A 12,438-nucleotide genomic window follows, 5' to 3' on the forward strand; every position below is an offset into this window, starting at 1 on the left:
GTGAATGTATGTAATTGATTTCGGAAAGAGATAGTTTGTTTAAGCCCGGCGATGGGTATTAAGGAGGGCACGTACTGCATGGAGCACTGGATGTTATACGAAAACAATGAATTGTGGATCACTACATCAAAAACTAATGATGTAATATATGGTGATTAACATAACATAATAAAATAAAATTTTAAAAATGTGTACAAGTTTTTGATAATTTTTTATTAAAGTAAAACAATTTTTAGGAATCCTATGAAGTTTGCAGCTTAATTAATTTTTGCAATATAATCACAAGTATGTAACCATGATCCAATTTTCCAATATTTTGTAAATAAAACTATACCACCACCACCAAAAAAAAAATAATATATGGCTTCTACAGCTATATAGATGCAGCAATGACCATAAGTTCAAACATTCACTGAGTACCTAGTATTTAGGCATTGATATTTGCATGCATTATCTCACACAATCCTGTAGAAAGCACATAAGATGAATACTGTTGTCATCTTGCTCTTATCCAGGAGAAAAGTCAGGCAGAGAGACTTTGCTAACTTCATGGCTAGTAAGTGGGAGAGGATATAGATCCAGGCGGTCTGGCTCCAGACATGCTCCCTTAACCACTATACATTATTCATTCAATTACATGATGAATATAAGGTAAACTTGAACATGAGGTAATTTGTCATGTGCCCAATGAGAAGTTTACAAAAAATATTTTTTATTAATTTGAATATATACACATTTGGGAATGTAGATACAATTATCAACTAACTGCAATTTTAGTATGTATATATACACATATACATATATATATATAAAATCACATTAGGTAAATTAGCATATTTATTAGAAATATTGGCCTTTTTATATTCATGTTATGTAACACAACAGTACAGTCTAGTGGTTTAGCACAAGGACTCTGAAGCCAGACTGGGTTCAAATCTCAGGTCTAGCAGTTCCTACCCTATGATGTTTGACAAGTTATTTAACCTCTCTGTTCTCAGTTTCATCATATGTCTAGTATATAGTACCTACCTTGTCAGGCTGTTAGGAAAAGTAATTGAGTAGAAAGGCGTGAAGGGCTTAGAGCAGCGTCAGGTACATAGTAACTATATACTGGTATTAGCTCATACCTTTTTTTTCCCCCCAAATGCTTCACTGCACCATTGGCAGGAGGGGTTCTGCCATCACCAGAGCCCAGCCCTCTGATGCTATGTTTTACAGTATTTCCCCTTCTAAGTTTGAGACACAGAACTTCCACTACTGTCACTGAAATTCTTATCCCAAACCACAATATCCATTCACCTAATATTAGAAATGTTTGATTTACTATTTAAGAGGTTGTCTGAGCTCTACAATAAAAATACAGCATTGCTTTAAAAATTATCTTTAAAAGCCTTTTTTTTTTTTTTACAGCACGAGGCACTTGGAATATTCAAGTCAAAATCCCAAGAATAAATGTTAAGCTAGGGTTAAATTTCTTTGCCTTTTAAAAACCCAATTTGTCTAAAAGCATCCGGTGTTGTTCCAGGCAAATCTGACTTCCCAAGACAGTAATTTATTGTTCCAAGTAAAATAACTGAAATAACAGAAGCAGAATTTGAGGAGGAAACTCTTTCCTAAGGGATAAAGGATAATTTGGAGGAGATATAATTTGGGAAATGGAGTTATATCTTTAATATTCAGGGATAGTGAAAACAGATCTTGGGCATTTACGTTGGTTTTTACCATAATCATCAGGTTTCATTGTGGAACTTGACATGATAAGTACACAGCTGCCAAATCCTCACCTTATTTGGTGCTTGTGGATATAACTGAAAGTAGGGGAAACTACCCATGTTCAAGCCAGAATTTTCCGGCCAAATTCCCCATGACATATTTACTATAAAACAGAGGGGAAAGAAAGCAACTCTAAAATCTAAGCACAATTTTGGGGTGCCTGGGTGGCTCAGTCTTTAGGCATCTGCCTTCAGCTCAGGTCATGATCCCAGTGTCCTGGGATCGAGCCCCGCATCGGGCTCCCTGCTCCTTGTCGGAAAGCCTGCTTCTCCCTCTCCCACTCTCCCTGCTTGTGTTCCCTCTCTTGCTGTCTCTCTCTGTCAAATAAATAAATAAAAATCTTTAAAATCTAAGCACAATTTCACTGCTGCCCCAAAAAAATGAAGTTTTCTGCGTGTTTGTGAAGTATGTAAAAGTGTAGTGTGTATTCTAGCATGATTGTCAAACTAATTAGAAGATACCACTCATGATCAGAATTTTTTTTTTTTTTTTTGGTCACAAGTTTGGTAACTGACATACTAAGTCCCAGAGATGACTGGGCCACTGTTACAAGCCCACTTCATGTTCTATTAACTCTTGACCCGGTTAAGACTTCCTACTCTTAATGAATACAATTCAGTGACTTTAACAGAGGTCAGCACATTTACCAAGTACTGCAGTTTGCTTAAATATAACTCTCTGGAGACTATCCTGAGGTGGGGGGATGCAACACCAAAAGAAAAAAAATGTTTTTTCCCCAAAACGAGAGGTCTACCTGACTAGCCACAAAAGTGACTGTTATTCTCTAAGGGTGTTCTGCAGGATACTTTGGTTTATACTTCAAAGTCAAACAATGTGGAAGATTTAATCATGTAACTTAATTTTTTTGCTTGTCTTATTGAGTACGGGACAGGTATGGCTAGGAGGGAGAGACAGGTAGGGGGGAGACTCGAATTTTCTTTCAACCATAAGATCACTAAGTAGATGAAGTAATAGATTATTGCATATTGTCGATAACCAGAAATTCAGCTTCATAGGTGATACAGCTTAGAGAGCATAACTATATAATTTATCAACCAAACTGGGATATTTTTGATAGCAAAAAAGGGAAAATATTAATAATTATGCTGGAAAAAAAACAGGCATAAAATGGGACAATGTGGCTGGCTCCAGCAAATCTGGCCACATGGTCATCTCCCAAGAGTTGTGCAGATGGTACCTACATCAATAAATTCTAAAATGATTTACAAAAGTTGGTAAATTGAATAATTTAATGAGCTTTTCCAGAAATTTTCCGATGAAATTAGCTACCCATTCATCTCAAGAGTATACTCCTTGGTTTTTCAGTTTGTTATGTCCTTTTCCTATTATTATTTTTGTTTGGAGGGGAGTGTGGAGTTTTTTTTGTTTGGTTATTTTACTTGTTTGTTTCATACAGAGTGTATGTTGAAAAAAACCTTTTAACCAGTGAAATATTATTATTCCTTTGGAAACCAGTCCCAGAGCAGTGGCCTGGTTTCTTTTGTAAAGACCATGGGTTTGGGGGGCCAGCATATAATGCAAGGGCTAAATTTTAATACTATAAGCTCTGAAGACAGTTCTGCTCAATGGTTAATACCATGGCATTTGGAGTTAGGATTCCTGCACTTTCAAAAAGTGATTTAACACTCTGTGATTTAACACAGCAGCCAGAGCAATCAAAAGGAAAGAATCTACTTATGACACTCTTCAGTTCATAACCTTCAGTGGTTCTCCTTTGTCTTTTAGAACCAAAACCAGAATCCCACAAGACACTCTATTCCTGGCCCTTGCCTGTAGCTCCAGCCTCAACTCCTACATGGCTGTCCTCCATCGCCTCTCTAACCATCCCCGCTGCATTTAAACCAGTGATTTCCAAACTGATTTTATCCAAGAGACATTTTTAAGTTGTCACAAGGTGGCAGTGGGGATGGGGGGTGTGCTACTGGCATCTAGCTGGTAGAGGTCAGGGATGTTGCTAAACATCCTACAGCACACAAGGCAACTTCATTCGTCCCCCTCCCCCCCCGCCCGCAAGAATCATTTAGATCAAAATGTTAATAGTGCAAACACTGAAGAACCCTTATTTACACCTTTTCTGACACATGTTTTCCCTAATCCGAGGCCTTGCACACACTATTCTCACTGCCTGAAATATTGATGCTCTTCCCCTTCCCTCATTTCCCTTTTCTTTAAAAACTCCTTTTCACCCTTTTGATCATCACCCTTTCACAGTGGCTTTCCCAATTTTCCGTCCCAGATGAATATTACACCCTTTCAAAGAATTATGTAGCACTTAAGAATATTAGTAACAGTTTTACATATACTTATATGTGTTTGATAACCCCACCCCAACGAATCCCAGGTGAGCGGTACCATTTAGCTTGTATTCATCATAGTAGCCCCAACAGCTAGTACAGCGAGGTGAGTTGTCCTGCAACACTGCATTCAATGTCACTAAATGAACACTTAACAGCCTCACTTACAAAAGGAGAGTAATAGAGTCATCATCTCATTAGGTCGTAAGGACTAAATAATACACATAAACTCTATAACACTGTTTCTGGATCACAGTAATGCCAGAAAGACCGAGCTCTGTGGTTTGTGGACAGGAGAGAAGCTCTATCCACTCATTATCAGCCAGCCCATCCTCTCCCAGGACTCAGGTCTGCTAAAGACTTCTCCCCACTCCAAATAGTAACTAACAATTGCTGCGCCTGCGCTTTTCAGCCTCGATCGCTAACCAGGCTATCGGAAGTATTTTCCTTCTTCTCATTGGTCCACCACTGGTCTAACTTCTTCGGTACTGCGCATGTTCCACAGCAGGTTTCCTCCTCCCCGGCCCCGCCCCGTATCTGCCCTAGAGGGGCACATATCTGCCAACACGCCTGCGCGAGCGGGCGTGCTCCGGAAGCAGTTCTTTGGCCCTGTGACACGTAGCAACGGAGTGAGTTCAGGGTCTTAAGCGTTTTGGGGGGTTTTTGGGGGGCTGCTGGAGCTGCTAACGCCGCTACCGCCGCTTCCGCGTTTGGTGAGTGTCCCAGGCTTGTGGCACACTGTTCGGCTTCTCTTCAGTCTTGTGTGGCGCGGCTTGTTGCCTCCGTTCGGCGCCGCGTTCCGGTCATTTCGCTCAGACCCTCACTCCCTTTCAGGCGCTTGCTTTGACGCGGCCCCTGTACCTCCTTCGCGGCCTTCCAGGAGTCTGCCCTTTCCCGGAAGGTCCAGGCCTTATTTTGCAAAGAGACAGTCGCCTTGTCAGCAGCAGAGTCCGCCCTGAGGTGAGGAATCGTTTTTGTTGTTGATATTTTAGACCTCCGTGGAACCATTCTCCCACGCCCCTTCCCCTAACCAGGGCATATCAGCTCCGTGAAGTGCAGGTGTCTTCCCGGCTCTTAGAGACTAGACGTTTCCTGTGCAACTCCCACCTGGACCTATCCTTCAAATGCCGTTCCCCCAATTCCAGAAGAAATAATTTACTGCCTCCTGAGGCTTTTTGCTTTGTATCGAAATGAAATCAGTGGGACCTTGGGTATAAACACTATTTGCCATTTTTCTTCTCTTACAGAAAATTTGCAATGGCAGGGTTTGATAACTTAAACACGGATTTCTACCAGACAAGTTACAGCATCGATGACCAGTCACAGCAGTCCTATGATTATGGAGGAAGTGGAGGACCCTATAGCAAGTAAGTTGTCAACTTTGTTTAGTCCAGACTGAAGTGAAAGCCTGTATCCTCATTGTTTGGTTCTGCCTAAAACTGAACGTGTCACCGTGTGCCTTGTTAGGAATGTGATTTTTCATAATCTTCCTTCCTCTGGAAGGATCTGTGACACTGGTTTGGGTTTGAAGGGATTGCCCTATTTAGAGTTTGGTATCTTCTGCGAAATCTTCAGGTGTGCCGTGGCTGCAAAAGTAGATTGTTAAGAACTGTTTCCTAGTAATAGTATTTCTACGTCATTTAGGATGGCTATTAGCTTCAAGTATCTAGAAGATACCTAGGCTGTTTCATTTAAAGAACCAGTTAAAAATTTAAAATCTTGTGACGGCTAGTTTAAGAAGTTAGATCAGTCCAAATTTCAGACCTTATCAACGTTAATTCAAAGGGCTTAGTGACACTATTTAGCAGTACAAGCTCTCTGTTATGAATCATCAGGTGGTTTTTTTAATAGCAAGTGATAATCATCTTTATTAATGCTCATATCAAAACCTTACGGTCAGTACACACAGGTTGCCAGTTGCTGATTGAAGAGGGGGACTCAAACCCTTTCAGCCCTGAACTCTTAAGAACAAAACCAAACCCTGACTTTTTAATAGTCCCTGGTGTTAGTGGCAGAAATACGTTAGCTGAGGCTTTCCACCATTCTCCTCTAGGACATCATATTCTTAGTTTCTTAGGACCTTAAAGATAATCTCATCAGTCATTTCTGATACCAGGGTGGCTTAACCTTTTTTAGATGATCCAGGAGCCCTTCAAGAATCTTACAGAAATGATGGGCCTCTTTCTGAGATATAAATCATACACTCAAATGCCCACATAAATATGCACATATTACTGCACAGTTATGTGCCGTCTGATGTTCATCTATGAACCCTGAATTAAAAACCTCATGAAGGGTCTCCCAGAATGAGGGCAAGGGAAGGTTGTGTATTGAATCAATCTGAGAGAAACATGTAGTAGTAGAACATGTTTGAATTAATATATCTGAATGAAAGTGCCCAAGAATTTAAAAAGCAAAGCAAAACTCAAATTCAGCCCTCATTGTGGTCTCTCTTATATAAGCTGTACTTTTTACGCCTTTTGCCCCCTTAAGTCTGCTTAATTTGATATATTCCAAAGCTTTCTTCCCCCTAAAACCTAACACATTGAACAGTGGGAGTGAGCATGTGAAAAATACTATCTGTGAATAATTTTTTTTTTTTTTCAGTGACATTCTCTTATATTCTATCAGGGATTTATCTTTTTTGAACAATTAATTGGGCAGAATTGGAAAAATGTTGAGAAATCTCCATTTGTTTATTTACTTAAAAATGGTTTTTGTTTGTTTGTTTTAATCTGTGTATGAGAGGAAAATGAATGAAGGATTGGGTAGAGTGCGGCCAAAGGGCTTTGGAAAACCTGTGTCTGTGTGCAGGCCTGTTTTTTAACTAAATGATATTTGGACTCCGCAGAACTATTACATTTAGATCATAGCCTCCTAGGTTTATTTATCACTGCCTTTCTTTCCTGTCCTGTCTGTGTTTGCATCACCTAAACGTGTGACTTATCTTTTCATTCCAGATATCATTCTCTCATTTCAGTTTTCCATAGGGAGGTTGTTTAGATACTCTTTTGCTAAATATTCTCACAATCCCATTGCAACCAGATCATGTGCCGGTAACCATTGCTTTAGTATAATTAAGTTTTATTGCAGCTGCTTATATACCCATTATTACCAATTAATAAATATGAGTTGATATATGAAGCCTAGGAAAACAGGAATCTTAATGTATTAGCAGTAATAATTGGGTTTCTTTTATAAGTATCATTTATATATTCATATAACAACAACAACAAAAAGTAAAAGGCCTTTTGATCTTAATCTGTTGAGTTTTATGATTGTCCCATTGGACAAGTCCCACATTGTATGCTAGATATGCCTGTAAAATGCCAACTACATATTTTTAAAGTATTTCAAGCTAGTATTTTTTCATCATTGACTTAACTGATAAATACCTATATGGAATACAAGGTTGACTTAGTCTCTAAAGATCATGTCTACACATGCTATGTTCTAATTTAAACCCAACAGGAGCAAGCCATGAATTTTCCTGACCAGGTCCTTACAGAAAAGGAAAACAGGAAAATTCCATAGTGTTTCTTTCTCACCTTGCATCTTAAAGAAGGAATGATGGTAACACTTTTAAAGCTGTCATTTGCTTGTAGTAATTCTCTTCCTTACATGACATTTATAAGTCTATATGAGCAGTTCTAAAATGTGGACTGCAGACCCCAGAGGATCCTTGAGACCGTTCAGGGAGTCTTTAAGGTTAAAACTATTATTATAACAATACTAAGACACTATCTACCTTTTTAGGTGTATTGACATTTGTACTGATGTTGTAAAAACTGATTGACAAAACTGCTAGTACCTGAATATGAATCAAGACAAGAGCGTCAGATTGTTCTAGTAATCATTGTATTCTTCATTGCCACACACTTGCTGGGGTGTGGAGGGAACCATTTTCATTCAAGGATACCCTTGATGAAGCAGTAAAAATTATGCTATTAAGTCCTGACCCTTCAGTACACATACATTAAAAATATTCTGTGTGACAAAATGGGAAACAGTCATAATACACCTCTGCTTCATACTGAAGTACAATGATTATCTCGAGGAAGAGCCCCCGTGCAATATCAGTCGCAGGCTGTATCAGCTGCTTTTCATGAAAACTATTTTTATTGGAAGGAACATCCCGACAGATATAGTTATTTGGACTTGAGTACTGGGCAGATACTTTCTCAAAGATGAAATAATTGAGCTTCTTACTTCAAGAAAGAGAATTGGCAGTATGTGTAGCCAGTGGTTAAATTCAAGTTTTCAGGTAAAAATGAGGATTTGGGAAAACTGTGTCCATTACTGTGAACTTGTCAGCTTTCCAGTAATTAACCACTTTCCTGAGGAAATCATTGGTGATACTAACAAATGTGATTTTCCTATATTTATACTTCATATGTTTTTATATTAAATATGTTAATGTTTGGAAGAGCTATATTGCACTAACATTTTCTAAATCAGCAGTGAATGTTACGAAATAATACATGAGTAAAGAAAGGATCCATTCAAGTGCAAGACAGATCGGTGTATTCTAATGTAACAGTATAAAAAGTTTATTAGTATTCCATTTTCTGTGTTGCAAGTTAAGTTTAAAAAACTACCACTTTGAGTTTTGATGTAGTATGAAAAGAATATTTATGATAATCCGAAAAGGTTGTTAAATAATTTTCCAACTATTTGTCTGCAACACTAGATTTTCTTCAGCTATTTCAACTAAAACAATACATCACTACAAATTGAATGCAAAAACAGATCTAAGAATTTGTAGCTATGTATTATTAAACCAGATGTTAATGAGATTGTCAAAAATACAATACGGTGCCACTTTTCTTAGTAATTTTTTAAAGTAATTTTTCATAAAAATTTATGCTGATATGTAACAGGTTTATTGTTACTTTGAATTAATAAACATTTTAAACATTTCTGTTTTAATTTGTAATGTGATAAATATTGACAGATATAGTCCACATAAATAAAAAAACCTTTGGGGTTCCCAATAATAAATTTTAAGGGTATAAGGGGATCCTAAGAGCAGAGAGCCTGTACCATTCTTGTTGGGTTTTTCTGTTGTATACACATTCATATTCTCTCTGTCTCTTTCTGTGTGAGAGCGAGAGAATAAAATGCAATCTGTTTATGCAGATTGTAGAAGCCTCCATATGGAGCTTTTCTAGCTGTTTCAGAAACTCGGGGAGGTAGATCTGTGATACATTCTAACAGATCAACACAATAGCATACTAAATCACAAAATGTTAGTTCTTGTCCTAGTTCATTTCAACCATCTAGTGGGGGGGGTGGGGGAGGTGTGGGTGTGTGGGGGGGTGTGTGTATTTAAATAAATGGAAATCAACATATTTGCATATAAAAACAACAGGGGAAAGGTATATATGGAAAAAAGATACTATAGCTCTCTCCATAAGGTAGGATTTGGGGATGATTTTTATTATGATTGTTACGAGTTGGTCACTGGAGTCAAAAAGTCTAGTTTTGAATCCTGGCCCCACCATAGGCAAAATCATTTTCACCCAAATATCAAGTTTCTACATCTCTATAATGGGAAGAATGATAAAACCAACCTCCTAAAGTTGTAGTGAGGTAATGGGATATAATTCACATTAAACACTTGACACAGTAACATTCAAGTAGTTTATATTATATTTTTGGAAATTTTTAGTAGTTAATGTATACGTATATGTTACATATAACATTTTAGAATGAATTAATTTTATTTTTTATTTTCTTAAAGATTTTATTTATTTATTTGACAGATAGAGAGCACAAGTAGGAGGAGCAGCAGAGGGAGAGGGAGAAGCAAGCTTCCCGCTGAGCAGGGAGCCCGATGCGGGGCTCGATCCTAGGATCCTGGGATCATGACCTGAGCCGAAGGCAGACGCTTAACCAACTGAGCCACCCAGGCGTCCCTAGAATGAATTAATTTTAACAAATAGTAAATATACAACACTTTTAAAGGTGCAGAAGTTTTTAATATGAAAATAACTCTTCCACTTCCCCGTTTCCAGGTCCTTTTACCTATTTAATTATATGTGTTATACTATGTTATGTTATACCTAAACCTGTGTAATTGTATGTATTATACATAATGTATGTACATATATATAAAATACATGTATACAAATATATACATACTACAGATACATTCTAAAAAGTACCATCACAGTGGGTACAGATGGTATATACTGTTCTGAACATTGGGTGTTTTTAATTCTGCCTACTGAGTGTTTTTTGATTATCATTCCTTATTAGTACACATAAAAGTACCTCATCCCTTTTAACAGGTGCATAGTAGTCTATGCTCCTATTATAGTATATTTACTTGTAACTGTTCGTATTGTTTTGTTTTTTATTTTTTGCTATTAAAGTAGTGTTTCATCGAATTCTATATTAGTATATAGCCAGAAAAATAAATAACATTTTTTTAAGCTTGGATTGGACTAGCGTGATAAGTAAATCTTGAGAGTCTCATTGAGCTCTCCAAAGGGCTATGTGTAGTTGAAATTTTGCCATTACTTGGATTTGCTTTTAATCAAGATGTTCAGTTAATTTAAAAATCAGATTTAATTTTAAAATCTCAATATTCATGGCAGTCATTAGATTTTATATTTGTCAGGAGGGAACTATAAAATTTTTAAGGGTGATTAAAGGATCTTTAAGGCTTCTCAGTTCTTTTTAAAAATATCTTTTAGAGGCACCTGGGTGGCTCAGTTGGTTAAGCGTCTGCCTTCAGCTCAGCTCATGATCCCAGGGTCCTGGGATCAGGCTCCCTGCTCAGTGGGGAGTCTGCTTCTCCCTCTACCCCTCCCCCTGCTTGTGCTCTTGTACCCTTTCTCTCAAAAATAAATAAATAAAATCTTAAAAAATCTTTTAAAATAACCTAACATACTAATAAAATTAAATTAAAAATAAAATAATTATTTTACTCTGTATTTCTTACTGTGTAATGAGATTAGTGCCGTTGATAGGTAAGCCATATTTTTTCCCAGAACGTGGTAAAACAGGTTTTTAAAGATACTGCTTCAGCATCCTTCTTTTCCCTGTTGTTTTCATCATTAAAATAGCCTTGGTAAAGTCTCTTTTTCTACAATGCAGGATTTACTATAGCGCATATCAAATGAGACAATAGTTGTATACCTACTTTGAAAACTTAAAAGTGCTCTTCAAATGCAAGATGTACTAATAATGTTTTGTTATATTCAGAAAGCTTTCACAGAAAGAGGCTTGAATTTTTCCACTCTGTATTTGAAATTGGTGCTCGTTCTTAAAAAGATTTACCCACTTGCAAAAAATAACATACTACAAAGAGTAAAGAAGAATGATTATATTCAGTGGAGATCCAGACCACAGTGGAAAATTACATAGCATGTAGTACAAAGTCTGTCCTGTTAGTTTTCATTCGTAGTCTTAGGCATCAATTGTATTTCACGGCTATCTTCATATTACATATACTTACCGGAGGGGGAGAAATAGATAAAATTCTTAAGTTTTCATTTGTTGACCACCTAATGTTTAAAAGTTTCATAGTTTGTAAAATGCTTAAGCTCAGTGTGAATGTTGGCATCATCAGGAAGGTTCTCTAAAAAACACAACTTAACCATTGTAGATAATCAGATCGGTCTTAGTTATCATTTCAACACCATTTACGAAAACTGGCAAAGTAGCTGTTCTAGGAATTGCATGACTGTGACTCTCTAGCTCTCAGAGATATCCACTGTTGACATAATTCTGAGAAATGTAACTTTGATTTACAGACAGTATCCTGGCTATGACTACTCGCAGCAAGGCCGATTTGTCCCTCCCGACATGATGCAGCCACAACAGCCGTACACCGGGCAGATTTTTCAGCCAACTCAGGCATACACTCCAACGACACCTCAGACATTCTATGGAAACAACTTTGAGGATGAGCCACCTTTATTAGAAGGTAGGATTAGTTGCAACAGTTCATAGTATTCTGTAGTGTCCACCTGGTCAGTGAAAATATATCTTAGTTTGGGGAACTTGTCCTTTCCTTTAAAAGAATAATGTTCTAGAAAAAAAGAGATATGAATCCATTGAGCCGTAGGGGACCAGATTTTTTAATAGATCTTTATAAAGTGAAATTATGTCAGCATGTGAGCCTTGACTTTGACTTCACATTACTGATTAAATTCTGTCAGTGGAAGAAATAAAAAGAAATAGCATGGTATTGTGATTATTTTACATGGAAGAAGCTGGCAAAACTAGTAACATCACTGAAAAGTATGGTGTTTTTCAAATTGTATTCTCATAAAAAAAAAATGTAAACCCATTAAGCAGTAGTACTGTGTATTTTTTTGAGGGGGTTGGATATAGTTTC

The 12,438-nt window shown here is 37.3% G+C and overlaps 1 protein-coding gene across 5 annotated transcripts in view; it reads left to right on the forward strand.

Moving 5' to 3' along the window:
• The first annotated feature begins 4,578 nt into the window (after window positions 1-4,578).
• YIPF5 (Yip1 domain family member 5) overlaps window positions 4,579-12,438 on the forward strand; it is a 12,748-nt gene continuing 4,888 nt past the window's right edge. The window contains exons 1-4 of one of the 5 annotated variants that reach the window (XM_081826911.1): window positions 4,579-4,717; window positions 4,923-5,048; window positions 5,336-5,455; window positions 11,852-12,024. In XM_081826911.1, the coding sequence (XP_081683037.1) occupies window positions 5,346-5,455; window positions 11,852-12,024 (283 nt within the window). In that variant the 5' untranslated portion in view covers window positions 4,579-4,717; window positions 4,923-5,048; window positions 5,336-5,345. The other 4 variants (XM_081826912.1, XM_081826913.1, XM_081826914.1 and 1 more) reach the window with 4 other exon arrangements.

This window comes from Leptonychotes weddellii, chromosome 7 (genome assembly GCF_054177405.1).
Source record: "Leptonychotes weddellii isolate Sample4059 chromosome 7, ASM5417740v2, whole genome shotgun sequence".
NCBI classification, from domain to species: Eukaryota; Metazoa; Chordata; class Mammalia; order Carnivora; family Phocidae; genus Leptonychotes; species Leptonychotes weddellii.